Raw genomic sequence first — 22848 nt, forward strand, 5'->3', positions numbered from 1 at the left:
CCAAATTACGGATGCATTAATATGTGTTTAAACAATTCAAATTATTTTAATATACACTTATTAACGTTTACACTTATTAACGTTTTCATAATAATTTTTATTTAAATTTAAAACTTTTTAAATTTGGCGAGCTTTTTAGCCTGGCGGGCGCCGCATCGCCAACCCGTTTTGACAACTCTAGCATTCGTACGAAGCATACCAAATTGCACACTATAGAACAAAGTGCATACATTGACGCAATGATATACGGAATAAATCAAAGTTAACCATTGAAATAATTAATGAGGAAAAACCCTACAATATATATATATATATATATATATATATATATATATATATATATATATATATATATATATATATATGTGTGTGTGTGTGTGTGTGTGTGTGTGTGTGTCTGTGTGTGTGTGTGTGAGAGAGATAGAGAGAGATACAAGCATAATAAATAAAATGAAAGAATCTCATATTTCATACGTAGATGGACTTTCCATACACACAACTAATTTTCCCATAAATAATGATAATCATTTTATATTTTGAATGCTAATTATATAAGGTTAATGATGACCATTGATTTTTTATTTCATATAACTTAGATATGTTCTTATGTAGGAGATATTCTCATAGGGAGTCATAGGAACATGACCATATAATGTCTCTTAAGCAAAGTATAATAGGAATATAACCCGGCCCATTAAAAATATTAATTGCACAATATTTACAAATTTAATTGGTTCAATTAGATTTTTTATCATTTGATGGCTGTTTCCTTTAATATATCACAAGGGTTTATTTAACACTTATATATACCTTAGCTTAATTTTTTGTTCAAAACATTTCTTAAATTAAAGACTAAGATATAAAAAATACTATTTTCCATGAAGAAAAAATGAATTAATAATGCTTTCAAAATTTTATTTATGTTACTAAAAGTAACTTTATATTAAATTTTAAATGTAGAAATACGTACCCATTTTCCCCAATATACCTATTATATCCACAATTAACTTTTTTTAACTTTTTAAAACATTTTTTATATAATGAAAATTTTAATACAATTATATATATATATATATATATATATATATATATATATATATATATATATATATATATTTATTTATTTATTTATTTATTTATTTATTCATAGCGAAAGGATCGGAGAACTCGAAGAACATATGGTCTTATTGGCGGGTGGGCACCCTCCTAGGTTAGAACAATCTTTTGACAAAACATGATGAAGAGATAACATTTTACAATATAAACATATGTACAAACTTTCTACACTCTAAACACATGATACAATTCTGATCTCTATACTCTAAACACATTCATCAAAGTTGTATACCCTAAAAATACATGCACCGATGACTTTCTACACTCTAAACACATACTACGCCAACTTTCTTCACCCTAATACACATGCATGCCTCAACTTCCGACACTCTAAACACTTGTGTGCGCCTACTAGACACATTCCACCGTCTTTTTCATGACTTGTTTTGTCCCTCATTTTGACATTAAATAATATTTAAAAGATGTATATTGTAAATAATTTCTGTGTAGGAGTTTCATTTTGTTTGGAAGTGAAATTCTTAAGAAGAGGAAATTAATATATATTTCAAACAAAAAATCAAACTTATTTTGAAAAAATCAAAATTTGCTTAATGATGAACTAAATAACTCAGAATCAACCAGGACTATGTGGTCTAATGGTACTCGGGTTGGAGGCGTTATTGGTTCTTTGTGTATCAGTAGGTTGCGAAAGTATTGAACAGATACTACAATGTAATATTAGCAACCACATATGACCACTCTATTATATATGAAACTTTGATTAAGTTGGAAGAGACTCGCGTCATCTCATCCACACCTTATGAGTAATTTTTATTTTTATTTTGCTACAAATTGACTTATTGTTTTTAACGAGAAGCAAGTTTTTCTATAATGTGGGTTGTCACAACGAGCTAATGTGATAAAATGTTTTTATTTAAAAAATAAAATAAAATTTAAAAATAATTTTAAAAATACTAAAGAAAATAAGTAAAGAATAAAATAGTTGGGTTAACACATGAATAGTATGAACAGAACATATAAAATGAGACAGAAGGAGTTCATGTTTATTTTTAGTATACTGAAAGTTCATATATATATATATATATATATATATATATATATATATATATTATTTTTAGTGTAATAATGTTACTGGAGTATATTGAAAAAAAAAAAAAACAAAATTTCAAGAGTTGTATTGCATAGAGTTTGAGTATATATAATAATTTGAGACAATTAACTATAAGCAACATAAGCTTGTTTACCTTATTGTAATCTTTTATCAGCTAAGTTCATAAGACAACGTTTTCGAAATGCATACAGTCTCATATATAGTGACTACAAATTTTTCTCATCACACAAAATTTTATTTCGACATGAAATACGTACTACATTCGACCAATATAATAATAAAAAAATATATCACAAAACAAGAAAAGTGAGAGCTTAATAATAGATCAGAGTGAAAGAATTTTCAAAAGGTAAATAATTGCAAAAATAAATAAGATTGATGAACTTTATAGTGTGCGACATTTGGATAAGTAGTGGGTTACAACTCAATCATCTCAAGACTTCTGTGACCTAATCCAAACATATGGACATGGCATATCACGAGATTCGTGACAGCGTATTCCCATGAAGTGAAGGATACCTAATTTAATTTGTTAGTTGATCATATCATGCTTCAAGAATATTGTAGAAAAATGACTTCAACATGAGATTTTCGTTGCATTGCGTGTGAACAATAATATATAACTTATGTGGGATACATGTTGCGTGAATGAGCTTGCACAAGTCTCTTCTAACTTAATCAAATGTTTTGAGTTTGAATTATGGATATTGAATGTACTTACCTTAAAACTTATGAAGTAGTGATTTGAACCTTTGTCACTCTTAAGGTTCTATTAATTAGCACGAGCATGATTAGGTTATAAGGTTTAGGGCAAATTATTCTGTGAACCCGAGTCCAAAATACACAATTTACCTATTAAATGTTCATAATTTACATGTCTAGACACAAAGTGTATTATTCAATTTGATGTTATTTTACTTTCTCGTACTAACATTATGTTCTGACGTGTGCTAGATCAACATACCTTATTGTAATCCATGACTCAAAACAAGACTATTTTGTCTCTTCTTCTTGGACGACCTGGGCTTTAATCTCCCCATAGATGAGGTAAGTGTAAAAAATTAAAGATAGATGGAGTCTATAGTTAGGACTTTGGTCTAGTGGATAAGAAGCTCAATTTAAGACTTGCTTTTCGAGGCAAGGTGTCAAGGTGGGGTTTAATTATATTCTTGTCGCAAACATTGGAAAGTTTGGGTTTGTGTTGGGGTGGGGTTATTTGTATGTAAAAGTATACACTTTGGTGTTAAATTTTGAAACTAGATTAGATCAATTTACTTCTCCGATCATCATGAGCAGTGATATGTAATACCCCCAGGGTATAGTATACGATCCATATCGTACTGTACACTTGATCGGTATAAGGTATTGTCACCTAGGAAGATCATTACGATCTGGATCGACCATGAACCCGACCTTGCCGACCTAGCTAAGAGATAATAATCGAATTAATTAACATGCATGTGTGATAATGTTTCGCTCCCCAAAGGAGATCCTGATAATTTCAGGTCGGGAAGATATGATTTTCCCGAGCGAGATTGCTCGGTGCAAAACTTCGCATATATAGATTCACCCCGTCTTAGTGGGTGGTTAGATATCTAAGCCCACGTGACTAACTAGGCACCATTCCTAAGTGCGCCCTATAAACACGTGGCAGACATGCTGAAAACCCGGCATGTGTCCCCTTTCATTCCCTATAAATACCGCATTAATTGCGTTGAGTGGACTTTTGGACAGTAGCTTCTTACCGGCCTACAACTAAGTAGTTCAGGACTCTATGGCCTTACGTCATCATCCGAGCTTAAGACTTAAACCAACCAAGCGGACTAGGAAATGATCCGATCCGCTAACAATCTGACCTCACCACTTGTACGTATTTGTGAGAGTTATCTTATTTATCACATCAAGCAGGTTTATACTGTTCAAGATATAGTCCAACAAAATCGAAAAATTAGGGTATGATGAAAAAAAAAAAAAGGATGGATGCATGCATGGGACACAAGTGTAGCGAAAGTACATTCTGATAGATGCATGCCTGCAGCAGCTTGCAATTTCTTTGGTTGATCTAAAGGGAATCTGACCTGTATACATGAATTGGTTATTAATTATATATATATATATTTTGAAAGGATTATTAATTATATATGTTACTTAACGTCTCGCAAGAAAGCCAATTTTATTTATATATAAAATTGCATGGATTTGATAAGTTTCGTATAAATAGAGAATCTGCAGGTTAATTATAAAGTAATACGTATAGTACTGATTTTGTTAATACTACGATAAAGTATGAGCACGTGTTGAGGTGCAGCTTGCTATAAATAATGAACACAACAACAAAACAACGTTCATTTCTTCAGGGATCTCATCAGATCAGATCATCAGAAAATTAATAATGATAAATGATGTCGTCGTCGATCTTCTTTGGACTAATTAATTTATGCCCATTTTGTTATACATGGAAAATATATATAAGCTTATAGGGGTCGACAATTGACTTAATAATCACAACATTTCAAATTTGATTACCCCTCCCGTGAAAACAATTGATTTACCTTTTTATTGCCTTTTAATTACCAGCTTTAATTTGTTAATAATAAACTATATATTTGATGTGATTCCTTAGTGAAGTCAAATGTAATAATTTAAATGCCACGTACATAAATATGTTTTGATTCAGTCATGAAAAAAATACTTTAATTAAACTAAAAATGAAAATCCCATTGTGTAATTGTAGTGTGGAAGTTTGTAATGTGTGTTTAACATTATTATGTGGTTCAACCACGCACTTTGCATGGTTTGGTTTTCACAGTTACGTAGAGTGTGTTAAAACCATTTTTTTTTCGCACTATGCATGCATCTATTGCTCATGCATACCTGGACGGATATGATTTAATTTCCCACTTTTCGTTTTTCATGCACAATATAAGAAAAATGATATATAGAATGTATAATTTCAAACCCTAAACCCTATTTTTTCTAAATCATTCAAAATATGCTACAGTTATTAATTGAACCAACCACTTACTTTTAATTACCTGGTATAAAATGTTCATAGTGTATAATAAATTTAATTATTTTAAAAAAATATATTCTAATATTATTATATTTTAATTTGAATAATTAAAAAAAAAAAAAAACCTTAGTTTTAGTATCGTACTAAATAGAAACTAAAATGTTATGCTTGAGATTAAATTAGATGATAAAGTAACCTTCTATGATTATCAATATTATTGTTAAGTGTTTAGATAAATATTTGAGTACAATCCATATTCCATCATAATAACAATATAATTTAGAATGCTGAAATCCAGATCATTGTACAATGTATTGAGCTATTATTTATACATGTACTTTTCTTTGGAATAATAAGAGATCCAACAAAATAATTTGGTTACCGGACCTAAAATAACTTTATTTATATCGTGCACATACCGTTAGCTCTAATCTGATTTTTGAATGCAATAACTAATACTCACGGTTATTAGAAATGTGCACTAATGAACTTAATTCACTAGTTCAGTATGTAAAGTAGGCCGAATAATGAATCAAATTTTGTTTATAGCAAATGATAGGTCAAGTAAGACACAAATTTTATATACAAAACTCACATAAAATCCCATCAATATGTTTGCAAAAAAAAAAAATAATAATAAAAATAAAAAATCGCACCAATATAATATGCAAATAAAACAAAGAAAACAGGGAAATTAAAAGCGACATGAACGTTGCTGTGCTCTGCTCTTAATTCCCAGCCGACGATGCGGCACAGTAAGAGCATCTACATCAGAGGAGAAATAGGGGAGAATTCACTACTTTTGAGGAGAATTCACTACTTTTGAGGTCAAAATGCCATGGTGACAGAGAGAGAATCAAGAGAGAGAAGGGGTGGGGAGCATCTGCAAATGTTGGGATATTACTCTGCCCAAGAAAAATAATTAATGATGAAGGATAAAGAACCAATAGAGAAATGACATGCTTATTTTTTATATATTTTTTTTATAAAATCAGTTTTGATTTTTTTTCCCTCCCCTCCCACATTATTCTCTTTCCTACTCACTCTTACATTCTCCCCCTAATAACCCCAACTGATAAGGATGCTCTAAGTAACTTCATGACGTGGCATAGTATTATGCGCAAATTTTTATTTATTTATTTATTTATTAAGAACATCATGTGCAAATCTATTTGATAAATTATGCGGAACATTCATTATAGGAAAAATGGCACTTTTTCCCCCTAAGTTATATACTTATAGCACTTTTCTCCCCTGAATTATTTAAGTGGCTCTTTTTCCCCCTGAAATGTTAAATGGACATATTTACCCTTAAAATAAATATTTCATTTATTTTTCTTCTCTAACAAATTATTACTATAATTTGGTTCAAACCAAAGAGATACTATAGCAACCAAACCAAAATATTCCAATTACAATTTAGAATCAAACGCGATGTTTAGAGTTTATTAAAATCGCGAGCCGGAATGACCGGTTCATGTTCCGAACTGAAAAAATAAAATACATTTTTTGTTGAATTTAGACTATTTTAAAATTAAAAAAAAAAATAAAATAAAGACGGTTCAAAATCGCGAACCGGATCCGGAACCACCGGTTCACGGTTCAGGGTCCAGTTTTTTTTATTCATAAATTTAATAAATAGAAATCCAAATATTGGGTTTTAGATCTGAATCATAACCGAAAACTTTTAATTCGATTACTATAGTGTCCGGTTCAGTTCGAACCAAACTGTGGTCATCGCTACATATACACAATAATTTGTTGGAGAAGTAAAATAAATAAAATGTTTACTTTAAGGGTAGAAATGTCAATTTAATATATCAGGGGAAAAAATCACTACTTTTAAAATAATTGAGGGGGCTAATGTGCTTACATAAATAATTGAGGGGGATAAAGTGCTATAAGTATATAAATTAGGGGAAAAAAGTGCCATTTTCCCTTCATTATATTATTGACAAAATACATAATATAATTTCATTAAATGTATAATATTGCTATGTACACTATTACATAAATTCTCATTTATATTATACAAAAACACATAGATTGCTCCAACATGGGCGATTGAGTGGGTGGATTGTAATTTTTAAAGCTCCCCGAAAAACTAATAGAGAGTGCTAAACATAATTCTTTGGGAAAAGAATGTACGAATTTATTTTTTTCTCCATCTCTCTCCCTCTCTTTTTTTCAGAAGGAAAAACTACATCAATTTAGGCTATGCAACTAACACCAACTCTATTAGTAAGAAAAAATAAAATAAAATAAAATTCAGCCCTCTAAAACTTAGCATAGTGGTTCGTTGCCTGACTTTGATGTCACGATATAATGCGATAGTGTCGCAATGTACCTCTACAATAACTCTAGTGGTAAAGCCTTATGATGTAAAGATTAATCCGGCAAAATTAAAATCACCTAAGTATTCATAATAAGAGTGACCTAATAGATAGAACATGATTTTTTTAATCAAAAGATCATGCTCAATTTACCTTCTGTATCATACGATTTTACCATTTTACAGTTTTACCAGAGGATTTATATAGGCAAGAGTGCAACGGGACGGAAGCTTGTGCCTGTGTCATATTAATTGATTATTCTATACACTCATATTAAGTTAGTACCCGAACGGAAAAATTATCAGAGGCAGTCAGGTAGGTACCGAAATTTAATTAAATAATAAATAAAAATAAAGGAGCGTCGTTTTACCTTTTCTCTTTAAGTATGAGTGGAACCTTGACCCACTTCACCAACTCACTTTCGCCATTTTTTTTCTCTGTAAATTCCTCTCATACTCCACAGGAAATTGAAACGTTTTTCCTTCTTTCGTATACTCTTTGGTGGATTTTGAAATCGTAATGGCGGCAGCGGAGCAGATTCGCAGCAGAAAGCTGATTGTGGAGATATGCAATGCGAAGAATTTGATGCCTAAGGATGGGCAGGGCACCGCCAGTGCGTACGTTCTGGTGGATTTCGACGGCCAGCGGCGGCGGACGGCGACCAAGTTCCGGGATCTGAACCCGCAGTGGGACGAGCGGCTGGAGTTCTTGGTCCATGATTCGGAGACGATGGTTTCCGAGACTCTTGAGCTTAATCTGTATAATGACAAGAAGACTACGGGAAAGAGAACGACCTTTCTCGGGAGGGTTAAGATCGCCGGGAGTAGTTTTGTGCAGGCGGGATCGGAGGCGCTGGTTTACTATCCTTTAGAGAAGCGCAGCGTTTTCTCGCAGATTAAGGGCGAGATCGGGGTTAGAGTTTGGTACGTAGACGAGGAAGCGCCGCCGCCGCCTCCTGAGGAGAAGACGGAGGCGCCTGCGGAGGAGAAGCCGCCGGAAAAGGTGGAAGAGGGGAGTCCACCAGCCGCGGACGGGGATAAGAAAGAACAGGAGAAGCCGGAAGATCAGGAAAAGAAGCCGGAAAATCAGGAATCGGAGAAGAAGGAAGATAAGCCGCCTGAGGATCAGAAAAAGGACGAGGAAGCTACTCCTCCTCCTCCTCCACAGCCACCGGCTGCTCAAACCTCCGCTCCGACACCGGCGGAGCATCCGCCAGTAGCGCCGCAAAAACCGCTGATGAAAAAACCGCCACCGGAAAAGAGCAGCGAGCTGAAAGTCGTCCATAGCCTCTCCGGCCGGGCCATTGACCGGCGGAACAGCGCTTTTGATCTAGTGGATCAAATGCCGTTTCTATTCGTACGCGTCGTGAAGGTGAAACGAGTCAACCCGGAAGCCGATTCATCCGCCTATGCAAAACTCGTCATCGGAACTCACAGCATCAGAACCAAATCATCACCGGCCGCCGATCAAAACAAAGAATGGGATCAAGTTTTCGCCTTCGATAAAGACGGTTTGAATTCCACATCTCTGGAAGTCTCCGTTTGGGTTGAGAAGAAAGGGGCCGAAGATAAGACCGAGGAGAATTCCATCGGAACGGTGTCGTTTGATCTACTGGAAGTCCCCAAGAGGGTGCCGCCGGACAGTCCATTGGCTCCCCAATGGTACAGCTTAGAATGCGATCAGAACCAGAGCTCCCCGGGAAATGACGTCATGCTGTCGGTTTGGATCGGGACTCAGGCGGATGAAGCCTTCAACGAGGCTTGGCAGTCGGATTCCGGTGGCTTTGTGCCGGAAACCCGAGCCAAGGTCTACTTGTCTCCGAAGCTTTGGTATCTGAGGCTAACGGTCATCCAAACCCAAGACTTGAAACATGGTTCGGGCGGCGCCGAAGCTAAGGTTCGGAATCCGGAGCTATACGTAAAAGGTCAACTCGGCGCACAGCTGTTTAAGACAAGCCGGACCACAGTCAGCTCTTCCAGCTCAGCATCAAATCCCACGTGGAACGAGGATTTAATCTTCGTGGCATCCGAGCCATTTGAGCCGTTCCTGACAATCACGGTGGAGGACGTGTCTAACGGACATCCTGTGGGCCACGCTCAAATACAAGTGTCATCCATCGATAGGCTCATCGACGACAAGTCAGAGCCAAGATCCAGGTGGTTCAATTTAGTCAGCAGCGACAACACCTCATACGCCGGGCGAATCCACGTGAGAGTAAGCCTAGAGGGCGGGTATCACGTATTGGATGAGGCAGCGCACGTGACTAGCGACGTCAGAGCCACCGCAAAGCAACTATCAAAACCTCCCGTCGGGCTCCTCGAGCTGGGAATCCGAGGAGCGGCTAATCTTTTACCGGTGAAAACTAAAGACGGTACACGTGGGACCACCGATGCCTACGTGGTCGCAAAATACGGTCCCAAGTGGGTCCGCACGCGCACAATCATCGACCGGTTTAATCCACGTTGGAACGAGCAGTACACGTGGGACGTCTACGACCCCTGCACCGTACTAACCATAGGAGTGTTTGATAACGGGAGGTACAACAGCTCAAAGCAAGAATCCAACGAAGCCATTGGATTGAAAGATCTTCGGCTGGGGAAGCTACGTGTACGGCTGTCGACGCTGGACACGAATAAGGTGTACGTGGGTACATATTCCCTTATGGTGTTGCTGCCGAGTGGGGCGAAGAAGATGGGAGAGATTGAGATAGCGTTGCGGTTCACGTGTTCGTCGTGGTTGAGTGTGATTCAGGCGTACGGTAGCCCGGTGTTGCCTAGGATGCATTACGTGCGCCCGTTTGGACCGGCGCAACAGGATATTCTCCGGCACACGGCGATGAGGATCGTGACGGCGAGGATGGCGAGATCCGAACCGGCTTTAGGTCACGAAGTGGTTCAATACATGTTGGATTCGGATACGCATATCTGGAGCGTGCGGCGGAGCAAGGCGAATTGGTTTAGGGTCGTCGGATGTTTGTCGAGAGTGGCGTTACTGGCGCGGTGGCTCGACGGGATTCGGACGTGGACGCATCCGTCGACGACGGTTCTGGTCCACTTTCTCCTCGCCGCGGTGGTGCTATGTCCGCATCTGATCTTGCCGACGATCTGCATGTACGCGTTCCTGATAATTTCCTTGAGGTTCCGGTACCGGCAGCGCGTGGCGATCGCGATGGACGCGCGGGTGTCGTATGTGGACGCGGTGGGGCCGGACGAGTTGGATGAGGAATTCGACGGTTTTCCGACGACGCGATCGGCGGAGCAGATCCGGATCCGGTACGATCGTCTGAGGGCGTTGGCGGGGCGGGCGCAGACGCTGCTGGGTGACGTGGCGGCGCAGGGGGAGAGATTGGAAGCGCTGTTCAATTGGAGGGATCCGAGGGCGACCGGGATATTCGTGGTGGTGTGTTTGATGGCTTCGCTCATGTTCTACATGGTGCCGTTCAAGGCGTTTGTGTTGGGGGCGGGGCTGTATTACCTCCGACACCCAAGGTTTCGCGGTGACATGCCGTCCATTCCCGTCAACTTTTTCAAGAGACTCCCGCCGCTCTCCGATCAAATTCTTTAGATTTCAGCAATTAGTGTTCTGGAGATTTCGTTCAATCTGGGGAAATTCCTTAGAATTTTTGCTCAGCTAAGGAAACTGTGATGAATCGGCTATGCAAGTAGACTAGTGGTAGTAAGCTCAGTGATCTGAGGCTTTCATTCTGTAAACGTGGCAAATTTAATTGGTATTAATATTATTTCATTGATTTTTTTTTTAATACTACTGATTTTATTACAAATTACAATGCAGTATCTGTTTATAACTACTTTCTCAACCTATTGAAGCACAAAAAGTCAATATTGCCTCCATTAAGGGAGCAACTTGTAACTCCTAATTAATTGAATGTAAAACTATTAACCAACTCAAAATTCTTTATTCAATGGTGAAAGGAAGGGAGGAGTTAGATCCTTTTATAATTTATAAACACCAGTGCAGTAAGCTTTTAATTCTAACTCAGTATGAACTAAATTGATTCATGGGTGATAGAGACACTAAGACAGTGAACAAAGACACAAGATTGAACTTTGACAGTTCATACTGAGTTAGGAGTACAAAGACACAAGAAACGTGGATCAAACCTTAGTTACTACAATGTAAAAATTTCACTGTAGTTACTTAAACTGTATATGGTAGACTCTTTGTCGACACTAAATACAAATTCTCTTACCTAACGAGTCACTAAATCATACTAATTTACAAATTGACTATTTTATCAAGTTGAAGTTTGAAGATTCTAATAATCTAATAGCAGCCACAATAGTAGGATGTGAGAGCCTCGGCAAAGAATGACTATTGGTCTCTGAAATGGATCCCACCAAAATTGAAAAGCAGGCGTGCAATTGTTCTCTCCTAATTAGGACCTCAAAAACCACAAGAAAACCATTGCTATTAAGGCTTGCACTGAACACGAGCGAATATTTTGTTTTTGTGGGCAAGAAAAGTAATGGTGGGCTGGGCGGCAAAGTGACCGTTTCATGTCTGGGTGGCATTTTCCTTAATGGTGTGGTTGGTGGTGGGACATAGAGAACTATAAATAGATGTAATAAATTACTGCCACAAGCCCACAAGACATTCAGAATTTCATCATATATTACAAGAGGAGTCAGAGACCGTTAAATGAGTCAGACCGGTGGACCGCCGGGATGATTAAAAGGCAAATCCAGCTACTGTGTCCCTGTCCCTGTCTTTTAGTTGAGTAATAAAGAGTGTATTCAAACTTCAAATAGAAAGTCGAGTTTAATCGTGTAAGGAGGCAGCTACCACTCAAAAGAAAATGTTTCATTGATTACAACAAAAAAATTTGTATCCATACCATGTTCAATTGTATCATGAACTCATGGCACAAAAAAGTCCTGTGTTGAGAGATTTATGTAATCAGGGAATCATTGATGACCTCGGCCGCCACAGTCTGAGCACATTATGTTCCCAGTTCCCCCGCAACCTGCATTACATGAATAGTGGGGAATCAAAATCTCGTATCGTATTTCTGATTCTGAGTAAAGAGAGGGTACTGTCTATTTCTCAACGGGAGAGCGGTGACAAGAAATGATTTCTTGAACTTTCTGTGAATCTCAAGTGTAGAAAAGTTGGAGGGAAAATGACAAGAAGCAATTTACCTAAGCATCGAACTTTGACAATAATCCCTTGAGATTCCATAATAGAGTCAACATATAGGCCTGAACCAGAGCATGTCTTGCACAACACAGCACCTTTTGCTTCACAACCAGCACAAGGGGGGCTATTTCCAATATTCTTTGTAGTCATAGACAATCCAATAGGTTTCTCTATTATTTCTTCAGGTATGGGCTTGTCATAGCAAAAAAGAGATTCAAGACTGCTTCTTCGCTTATTCATGTCACCTACTTCATTTGAAACTGCCTGCATACATCAAATGCAGTCTATAAACCTGCTGCTTCATATTTGATTACAGCAACACAAAGCCTAGACATGTTTAGCAGTTTTATCATTTATGTCCTTTTACCTATAATTTCATTTACCTAGAGGTTTTCTCAGAAATTCCATAGTTGCTGCAGAGTCAAGTAGAATTGTAATTATGTTTTAGTTAGAACTTAGAAGCAGTAAAATGTTGGTTTTCAATTGCTCTTAGATTCATCATTCATTTAAGCCCTTCTAATCCAAGATGCTCTTTATTTGCTGGAGTGCAACTAATAAACCATAGAGGCAGCCTGAATGTTGCAAACTTGGATTTATGGTGAAAGGTGCCACTTTTGGATTGTAGCATCCATCCCGAAAGATGTGATCAGTGATCTCAAGGGTGGATAATAAATTTCATCTTTGTTCAAGGTATTTTTATCATTTTACAAACAGCTAATCTAGTTAGGCTTAAGGGTGCTCACTTGTCAGCATATTCAGTTGTTCTAGAAATTTTTATTGGCGTTGATATATGTAGTTGAACCTGTTTGCTGAATTTATCCACTTTGCATCCAATGAAAGAACATTACTAATGGAACTTCATTCTTCCTTTATTTCAGAACTTTAGCCATCAATTACAACCTTCATATAAAGCTTAAATCATCCCTAGTTCTTTAAGTTTATGTCTAAACTCTTCCTTGATCATCTTACTGTTCGAGCATCAAATGCTCTTAATCCAATAGTGTTCTACCCTGTAAAATTGAGCTCTAAATGCAATAATGTATCTCCACACTCATTGAACTTTTAACTACTACATCTGATCTCTATACGCAATTAGATATACTCATACAAGTTATAAACTGCTCAGATGCCATTCTCTTTCCCGCAAATTCACTCCACGACATTCTCACAAATGGATTGGAAGGAAAATGGATGGTACACACAGTACACGAACAACTCATAATCAAGTGAGTTATATACTTATATCTGTTTACTCAAGGAATTGGCACTCTCTTCATTCTTCAATATTTAAAATAGCATCAGAACGACCTAGTTTGAATAGTGACAACTCCTTCAGAAATGAGATTCAATAAAAAAAAAATGCATACCCAACAAAATAATGTTCAAAGGATGGCATCATCCATTCACATTTGGAAAATACAGATCAGAAGAAAAACCCTTTTGAGCTTTTGGCAAGAAGCTTAGATTAAATATGAAATTTTCTATAGTAACGCTCGACTTAATTGATTTCAATTTCAGTTAGTTCAAACAATAAGATACTGAGCTAACCTTCCAAGAAAACAGAAAACACTAAGATACTAGGATACCAATAACAAGCATGAAAACTCCATGGCTATCAAATCATTCATCCATCTTTGACATGATTTCTACAGTTAACATCATCAAGTCAGGATCTTTTAAAATAAGGAATGCAAGTAAGGATACACAGAGTTGAATCTATATAGTTCCTTATATACAGCAGAAATTGGAACAGAACTTTCAATTGAACTATAGCAAAACACATATGAATAACAAAACAAAAATTTGGTCAAATCCTTGTGATATAATAATGTTCATACCGCAATTCATTTAGAAAGATATGAGAGTGTTAACCATGATGTCCAATATCAATTTGGGAAAATTCTTTTGGAAGAATTTGGGAAAATGTTATTTGCATTCAATTCCATCATTCCCCATCATGAATTAATGCAATGAAGCTATTAGCCTATGTAAGAATCCACAACTACTTATGTGCTTTTAGCAGTATCCGTCAATTTGATACCTACGCCTCTTCATACAAAGAAACATAGTTTTACAGCGAATGCATAGATTAAGATGCAACATTTTACACAGTCCTACACTTGCAACCGTCTAAAATAATAGCGCAGAAGATTGTTGACACCATGAACACGAAAAGGAAGCAGAAAGTACTGGAAAAATAAAAAACCCTAGTAAATTACTTACACGCAGCTGAGAAGGAGATCTCCGTGTAGCGATATCAGTAGACTGATTCGTGGAGAGGGGTTTGGGAGGAAAGAAGAGTGAGGTCGTGTTGTTTCCAATGAAGTTGTTGTTGTATGCGGGAGTGAATTTGGGGAAGACGGTTGAGGACGACGAGAACCTCAGCGCGGAGGCGTAATCCATTGCGATGGATTTCGAGGAGCGAAATTCAAATTTACGGAAAGAGGATTTGTGCGGTTAGACGAGGGAGATAGAGAGAGAAGAAGAAGATGAAGAAAGCAATGATTTTGTGCGTGTCTTCCTTGTTTCTATCGCCTCCTTACCAGACTTTGTTCCATTAATTTAATGGCCAAGTTTTGCTCCCATTCTCGTCTCCTCGGTGTATACGAAGAAGTTCCAATCCTTTTATGTTGTGAGGTTTGTATTGTTATGAAATTTTGTACTTAAAAAATATGAATTATGTTAAGGTTAAAAGAAGTCAAAATTTATAATTTATATTGTGTATTTCTTCATTTTTCTTCGCAAGTTTTAATAAACAATAAAATTTACGTTTTTGAGTCCTTAGAAACACGGTTTCACAACATAAAGAAGTTGAATCGAGTAGTCAAAGCTCTGGTAAGTTTCTATTAGTTTTTCCTTTCCCTTCTCGATAGTTTGAATAGAATTGCTTTTCACTTTGAAATGTATGGTTTTTGTTTAATGTGATTAGTTGATGCTTGTGAAATTTATTGCTTATGTTTGGTTGTTATTGAGTAGGCAATTTTTTTTTATATGTATTAATAAAAGTGCATATAGTTTGAACACTGAGTTGGGTACTACTTGTTTCGTTAAATGCGAATAAATTTGTTATTGTTTCTGTTTATGGGTTTAAGTTGTCTCTTAAATGATAGGCAAACCCGTACACTTTGAACATAAATTATGAAGTTTGCATATTGTATATGCCTGGGATCAGTTATGGATTTATAAATGTTGGGACCACATGTGAATTTATATATTGTCCATACATTGTTTATTTTATTGTAATCTGTACCAGGTAGATTTGTGTTTTTCTTTAGAATCACTTGTGATACTTGTGATTTATTTTTTAATAGGTGTTATTCTTACTATTGATACTTTTACTCTTAACCTAAGGCATGGGAGAAGGATAAAGCAAAGTATTCCCCATGTTTATATTGGTGGATTTAGAAGTTCAGTTAACGATATGAACTATGATGAATGTGATTAATTTCTTTAAAGAATAATGTACATGAACTATGGTATAATATGGTAGAAACTTTAAGGTTCTTTGTGGTGACTGAAAAATGTTTGAATGAGATTGCATAGTGATTTAAATGTTTGGAGTTTAGTTAATAATGTTAGGCCTAAAAAACATTGAAACATGTGTTATAAAAGGTGAACATGATACTATCAACAAGGTTGGGTGAAGATGATCATGCCATAATGAAAGAAAATGATACAAATAAAGAGTATGTGCAATCTTGAATGAGGAGTCTATGTATTTAGTTGATGATTTAGAATTTGAGAAGTACATAGATGTTGATTTATAGTACGAAGGTGTTGATTTAAATGAAAAACTTGCCACTAAACACACGCAATATTCTTCCACGATTTTAGTTTGTTCATGAAGTTTGAATCTTCAATCTTTGGTCACAATGACAAAAGATTGGTCACAATGACAAAAGATTTGAACTCACTTCACAATGACACCCTTGGCAATTTGATGATGAAGAGTTACTCATCAATGAGCAAATAGGATTCACAACTACAACTCTTAAAAAAATATAACGAATTCACAAAAAGCCTTTGATAGAGATCTACAAATTTAGCGCGGGAAAATATACATAGACACCAACAGATTGAAAGGACGCCTTTACCCCTAGCTTCGAATAGTTAGGGGACAACTAAATCAAACAAAAATTTAAACAGAAAACCCCTACAAGTAAATCACAATAGTCAAGGGACCCCAATTGGATATTAACTCATACACAATACTAATATGAATCTAAGATTTTTTTTCTTTTGGGGACAAAAAAGGCCTCTGTGCATCCCTAAAACTAGACCTATCTTCCAACATGCTACAAAGATAATTACAAGTTCTACTTGGCTAACATAAGCTAGATCTGCCTCGGTTTATATCAGTCGCCACGCATCAGACTCGTGCTACCTGTTCCGCTGCCACTTGAACAAGCCGATCCGGCTGCAACTCTCTGCAGCGCTCTCGTCCGTGGAGTCCGACCCGCTCTCGACTGTTTCATCCGAACTCTCTTCCGGGAGCATCTGCACTCTGTTGGCATTTTGTATGATCCAATCACTGAATTCAGATGAAGCTGCTAGCTCCGCGATCGCCTGCTTAGTGGAGTCTTGAGTGAACTCCTCCCACTCTCTTTCCGAGAATTTCTTCCTGTTAGGCGTCTTGTGGAAGGTCGAGTAATACTCCTCCGGCTCATTTTTTCTCCCCCACATATTAGACTGGACTGCTCGACCTGAAAGGATTACAGAATGAAGTAACATTGTTAAATTAGAAAGAAACTATGTTTAGTGTGCAAGCTGTAGAGAAGGGATACACAACCAATTGAAATTATCAAAGCAACAGTTCCAAAGGAAAGATTTCACTCAGGATAATTTATGCATCCATTATAACAATGGCATTAAGGATAATACCTTTAACAGGATCAGACCAAGGAGACGAACTTTTTGGCCTGTTAGACATGCGTCCATAGGACCCTGGTCCCTGTGACTTCCTAAAGAACTCAGCACGCTTTGGTGTCATATTCATTTGCCTATTCATCCCCGTACTAGAAGACCTATTTCGTGAATAAGATGAACCCCTGCAAGCGAGAAGAATCAGATAATCAGCTAACCCTAAAGTTAATAACATGAGAAAGAACATAGTACAATGGATCGATAGAAAACACTACTGGAAATTATAAAATTTCCGACCACCTGAAAGTGATCTTAAATCAAGTTGAAAGCCTTGTTCCAACCACTTTTGGTATTCAGAAAAACCTTTGTTGCTATTTCCGACCACTTTTTGCTTTCGACTTGATTTAAGATTACTTTCAGGTGGTCAGAAATTCCATAATTTCCAGTGGTGAAAAAATTACCTTGCTCTACGTCCCATCATGGAAGTGATAGAAGAGCAAATCAAGAACCAGAAACCAAGAACAGCCATAGCAAGAGGAATATCCCATGTGCTCTGATATAAAGAAAGATGGAGGAGAGTTAGTACTCTATAACAATAGAAAATGCAACACAGGAACATGGATGCCATACATAGAGATATCTAGATGAGAAGAAAGCATGCTGAGGATTCCAAGGGCATCATACGAGATACAGTTACAGCAAGTAAGGTCTCTAACAAACTGAGATATCTAACATTTTAAAATTGAGAAGCTGGAATACTGGATGCTTTTGTATTTCTAGCTTCACAGTTTTCCTTGAAATATGTCCACTGCTCCTACTTCATTAGATGGTAATAAAATCCTAGGACTATATAGGCTAGGCACCATAAGATAATAGTAATATCTATTTGCCAATAAAATAAACAAATTATTTGTCTGACAACATATACATGAACAAATTAACAACAAAAGATTTCTTAATACCTGAAAGATGAAAGTGATGCCAACGACACGAATAGCCCATTTTACAAATTGAGCCACCCCAGCATCCACACCTCCATTATCTGAAACAACATACTTCCTCACAAGCCAATATCCCAAACCAGCTCCGGCAAGGATAATTCCAACGAGAAGGAATACAGAAACCTGCAAGGTTCTCATGTTATTAAGAATTAAGTGAAATAAGTAGATAACATCATCGAATAAATTAAATGTAACCTTAATCTTGCATGTAAAGCACTTACAGGGTTATGTAACTCTTCATCAAGCCCAAAATTTAAAAGAACAGAATTAACCATCATTGAGAAATGATGTAGCAAAAATGATCCAGCTCCAAGCTGCATTACAATGCAGATAAAATATATTGTTAGTAACGGGTGATCACTTGAATTATGAAATCTGGAAATCCATAAAACAAATATTCTGGAGTAAAGATGGACTAACCACTGATCCATATATAGTTAGATAGAACACATTCTTCCTGCCAGTTGGCAGTAATTTCATTCCCTAAACATTGAAGCAATAGTGATAATGAGCCACATTACCAAGATCATTAAAAGCTAATAAAAGAGAAGATATAAGAATACATGATAGATGCACCGAATAATCTATTTATATGACATTTGTAAACAGTCGAGAAAAACAAACTAAGATGGTGAAAGCCTAAGGAGAATGATCCAAACCAAATACGAGTGGAAACAGAAAATAATAGTACCTGAAAAAGAAGAATTATAATAACAAGACAAACTCCAATCATCATTGAACTGCTATAATAGAAGGGAACCCAACGGCTGACAGTTGGAGCCAATAGCAATAGAATCAAGCCCAGAGCAAGACAAAGCAGACACCACTTTTGTGAATCTGTAAAAAAACTAAAAATAATAAGTCATAACCAAGGAGAAACATCTCATGAACAAAGACATCAGGATGGCAACATCTTACCCTCTTCAACTGTAACAGTGACGGAACCAGAAAAATCGCCAAAGTATTTTACATCAATGTATCTGTTCTCGTATGGTGATATAACAGAGTTCCACGCCCCTTTTTGTAAGATTTTCCAGTCATCTTTATCACACTGACACGAACCAAGAGAAGAATTCCTGAAGAATACTTTATAATTAAAACCAAATCCTAAAATAATAATAATAATCATTTTTAAAATCAAATGTTGAATATATGACAAACATTGAACTTACTTGTGAGAGCAAATATGAATTTTTCCATGTAACCTCTCAGGAATAGCTGCAGATGGAAGCAATGTGACACGATATGCACTAGAATAGCTCCACAGTTTCAATCTTGATAAACCAGCAACTAAAACACGTTCACATGATATAATATCTCTAGATGATGAAAATCCAGCAAGGGGAACTGGAGTAAAATCCACAACTGGATTCTTCACATTGACCTCTGTAACAAAAAAAAAAAAAAAAAAGGAGGGGCTTAGATGAGATCTATAATACATAAACTTCATAATATCATACAAGATTTGTAAATTGTAATTTTAGACAATCCATTGATAACACTTAAATCATTTCTACTGCACTGTTATGGATATCAGTATGTCACTATGAAAGAATGCCAGCAAGAAAAAGTTAACCTAAGTATATGACCCAATACAATATGGGGTGTGTAAACAGTACTTCAAACTTTAAAATTAGAACTCTTTGCCTTCTTTACAAGTTACAATGCTATTAACAGGGAGAGATCAGGAGATGTTAACATTTGCAATCTGTCCATGTCAAGCAACATTTTTGTATTGTTTTTGACTTCTTTCCTTGTTCCCACTTCACTTGACAACAAAAGTTATAGGTAGATTAATTCTATTCCTAACTTTTACAAATTTCCAAATCAAACAGCTTCATCAATTCGAAACTAGTCAGATATGTCTGCATTACTCTCTTCTATTTTCCTTTTTGTAGAAAAGAAGTTTATATGCACAATAATACAACACATAATAAGAACTTCAATGTTATGCCACTAGGAAAAAAAATCAAAAAACAAAACAAAACCAACTACAACTACTGCTACAAAAAGAGCTTTTTCTCTCTAGGATTTATTAAACCACTAAAACTACTTCAAAATCTGTGAAATTTCAGTGATACTTGCAAAATCACTCAAGTATCTGTTTATCAGAGCATTTATAATTTTCACAAGTACACAACTTAACCAAAAAGAGACCAATCACGCCAAAACACAAATTTGTAATGACCTAACTTACATGCTAAGAAATCAGATCCGTTCAAAGACAATGTCACGAAAAAAACACAAATTGGATAGGTAAAGCGCAGATTGGAGCTCACCTTTCAGTGCAGACAGTTGAGGAGGGGCAGAAAGCAGCAACAAGCACAGCGGAAGAAGCAACAGACTGGTTACGACATTGGTACTCGCGCATTCGGACGAGAAAGGAGAAGCCCCCATCGGAAAACTAACCGTCCACCCAATCGATCGGCCGACCGGACTAGGTCTCCGGCGAAGAGGATTTCGGAACAGTGACGGAGAAAGGGCGCGCTTCCTTCTCTCTTAGCAGGATTTGATTTTCGTTTTCGATTATATATTCCTTTGCTCTGCATTCGATATTTTGATATATATATAGATGCGTTAAATGCATAAATCCGAGGCGGCAAAAGCAAACATAATCACATATACGCGTACTAATTGCGTAGAAGCTCCGCGCCTATCAATCCAAAATTTTGTTTAAGTTATTGCGTTTTTCAATTTTAAAATCAATCAAAAAATAATTTTTCAACTATTATTTTTGTCTCAAGTTAATATCAAATTTAGTCTATGATTTTAATGACATTTTAAAAATTAATCATTGATAAATAATTTTGTAATAAATTTCTATTTTGATAGTGTAATTTAAAGGCGCTATCATAAAAATAAATGATTGGCATTAGTTCTCATTCTTAGAGAGTAAGATAACACGATTTAAAGATAAAATATGGTTAATTTTAATTCTAATATAATGGGTATACATGATTAGTTATTGCTTTGTACAAGAGCAATATGTAATTTTATAAGAAAATAATGATTTATTAATTATTATGTAATTTTGTAAGGAAATGATGGTTTATTAATTATTATCTACACCAATAATAATAATTCGAATACTGATACGAGATTGCTCTTCAGGTGTACGTGACTTTTTTTTCGAGTTACCATATATCTATATAGAAAAAATATATATCTTCTATGTAAATAATTTCTATAATCGAGTTGCTAGACAACAAGCTAATTAGCCAATTAATATAAATCTTAAATATAAAATCTCTAAAGTTTCAGCACCGGAAGCGTATATCTACACCTTAACTATTAATTGGATAATTATTTATTCGAATGCAAGCAGTAATAACATCATAAAACATAATTGATCCAACTCAATTTTCTAATTAAATTATATAATATTCGATGTTATAACAAACTCATTTCGTGCAACGCATGGGTAAAAATACTAGTAATATTATAAAATAAAACAATATTGATTAAGGGTGAATATTCGCAAGGCAAAGTACAGTGAATATTAATTGCGCAAAAATTAATGTTGGTAGTTTGAAGATGGAGTAAATACGGTAACTTCGAAATCATTCCGTATTTGAAATTAATACGGTAAGATGGCTTACTGTATTGACTCAGTATTGTTTGGAAAAAAAATCCAAATCAAGAAACGGAATGCCCCAGACCTTTTGATTGGAAAGAAAGTCGGACTCCACAATATAGCTTTTCCTTGCATGGTATCCAAATCCCATGCCGACACTTCTTGATATCCTAAACTCCATGCAGTCCTCCTCGTGGAAAACACCCGCTCAACTGTAACTCTGTAATTCCCCAAGAACACAGAGAAGCTAAACGATCCATTACTATCAGTCTTTCCCGTGAGCGTGCTAGTGTGCCATTCTTCGAGGAACTTATCGACGACGTCGCCTGCGAGCGTGTTGTTGAAGTTCTTGTCAGTGAAGCACATCTGCCAGCAGGCGCCTTGGCGGTTTATAGCGGCCTAGATGACGATGCCGCCGATGCCGGGATGGGCGAACCCCTTCCCACAAGACTTTCTCCAGATACCACGCATGTTTCTCCAGCCCGTACTTGATGCTCACGTCGACTTCCGTGAGCCAAACGGGGACGCCGACGGTGGCGAATTTGTCCATCACCGCCCGACTGAAAACCGGGTTTACTCCAAATATCTATATACACGAGATCTAACACATTATTGCTAGAATATGATACCCTATCTAAAGGAAACTGAGACGACTTCCCAAGCTGACAGGAAGAACATACCCAATTTATTTAACTCGACCAGGCAATCTCTTAAGACAC

General features: G+C 36.4%; 3 protein-coding genes across 5 annotated transcripts; 1 reads left to right on the forward strand and 2 right to left on the reverse strand.

Moving 5' to 3' along the window:
- Positions 1–7451: 7451 nt before the first annotated feature.
- Positions 7452–11291, forward strand: LOC109181575 (protein QUIRKY). 2 transcript variants are annotated; one of them, XM_019331408.1, is made up of 2 exons: positions 7452–8042; positions 8444–11291. In XM_019331408.1, the coding sequence occupies exons 1-2, from the start codon at positions 7920–7922 to the stop codon at positions 11096–11098; spliced, it is 2778 nt and encodes a 925-aa protein (XP_019186953.1). In that variant the 5' UTR covers positions 7452–7919; the 3' UTR covers positions 11099–11291. The 2 variants fall into 2 exon arrangements, with proteins under 2 accessions (XP_019186953.1, XP_019186952.1); XM_019331407.1 differs by having other exon boundaries at positions 7942–11291.
- A 971-nt stretch (positions 11292–12262) lies between these two features.
- LOC109181581 lies at positions 12263–15306 on the reverse strand. Its single transcript, XM_019331418.1, has 4 exons — positions 15236–15306; positions 14915–15129; positions 12694–12955; positions 12263–12518 (listed from the first exon to the last, which is right to left on the reverse strand). Exons 2-4 carry the CDS (start codon positions 15092–15094, stop codon positions 12460–12462), a joined length of 501 nt encoding a protein of 166 aa, XP_019186963.1. The 5' UTR covers positions 15095–15129; positions 15236–15306; the 3' UTR covers positions 12263–12459.
- Positions 15307–16828: 1522 nt separating this feature from the next.
- Positions 16829–21090, reverse strand: LOC109181913. Of its 2 annotated transcripts, XM_019331882.1 has the most exons (11): positions 20835–21090; positions 19728–19941; positions 19474–19631; positions 19247–19392; positions 18976–19038; positions 18777–18869; positions 18517–18678; positions 18016–18107; positions 17573–17739; positions 17071–17394; positions 16829–17022 (listed from the first exon to the last, which is right to left on the reverse strand). In XM_019331882.1, exons 1-10 carry the CDS (start codon positions 20950–20952, stop codon positions 17072–17074), a joined length of 1536 nt encoding a protein of 511 aa, XP_019187427.1. In that variant the 5' UTR covers positions 20953–21090; the 3' UTR covers positions 16829–17022; position 17071. The 2 variants fall into 2 exon arrangements, with proteins under 2 accessions (XP_019187427.1, XP_019187428.1); XM_019331883.1 differs by lacking the exon at positions 16829–17022 and having other exon boundaries at positions 17381–17464; positions 17517–17739.
- Between the last annotated feature and the right edge of the window lie 1758 nt (positions 21091–22848).

Source organism: Ipomoea nil, unplaced genomic scaffold (assembly GCF_001879475.1).
Source record: "Ipomoea nil cultivar Tokyo-kokei standard unplaced genomic scaffold, Asagao_1.1 scaffold1043, whole genome shotgun sequence".
Taxonomy (NCBI): domain Eukaryota; kingdom Viridiplantae; phylum Streptophyta; class Magnoliopsida; order Solanales; family Convolvulaceae; genus Ipomoea; species Ipomoea nil.

Coding starts and splice junctions, on each gene's coding strand:
- LOC109181575 (XM_019331407.1), top strand. CDS start 8,054: ATGGCGGCAGCGGAGCAGATTCGCAGCAGAAAGCTGATTGTGGAGATA.
- LOC109181581 (XM_019331418.1), bottom strand. CDS start 15,094: ATGGATTACGCCTCCGCGCTGAGGTTCTCGTCGTCCTCAACCGTCTTC. Junction 12,956..14,914: donor GATCTCCTTCTCAGCTGCGT/GTAAGTAATTTA, acceptor TGATGTATGCAG/GCAGTTTCAAATGAAGTAGG. Junction 12,519..12,693: donor TGTCAAAGTTCGATGCTTAG/GTAAATTGCTTC, acceptor CATGTAATGCAG/GTTGCGGGGGAACTGGGAAC.
- LOC109181913 (XM_019331882.1), bottom strand. CDS start 20,952: ATGGGGGCTTCTCCTTTCTCGTCCGAATGCGCGAGTACCAATGTCGTA. Junction 19,632..19,727: donor ATTCATATTTGCTCTCACAA/GTAAGTTCAATG, acceptor AGTATTCTTCAG/GAATTCTTCTCTTGGTTCGT. Junction 17,740..18,015: donor ATGATGGGACGTAGAGCAAG/GTAATTTTTTCA, acceptor TCTCGCTTGCAG/GGGTTCATCTTATTCACGAA.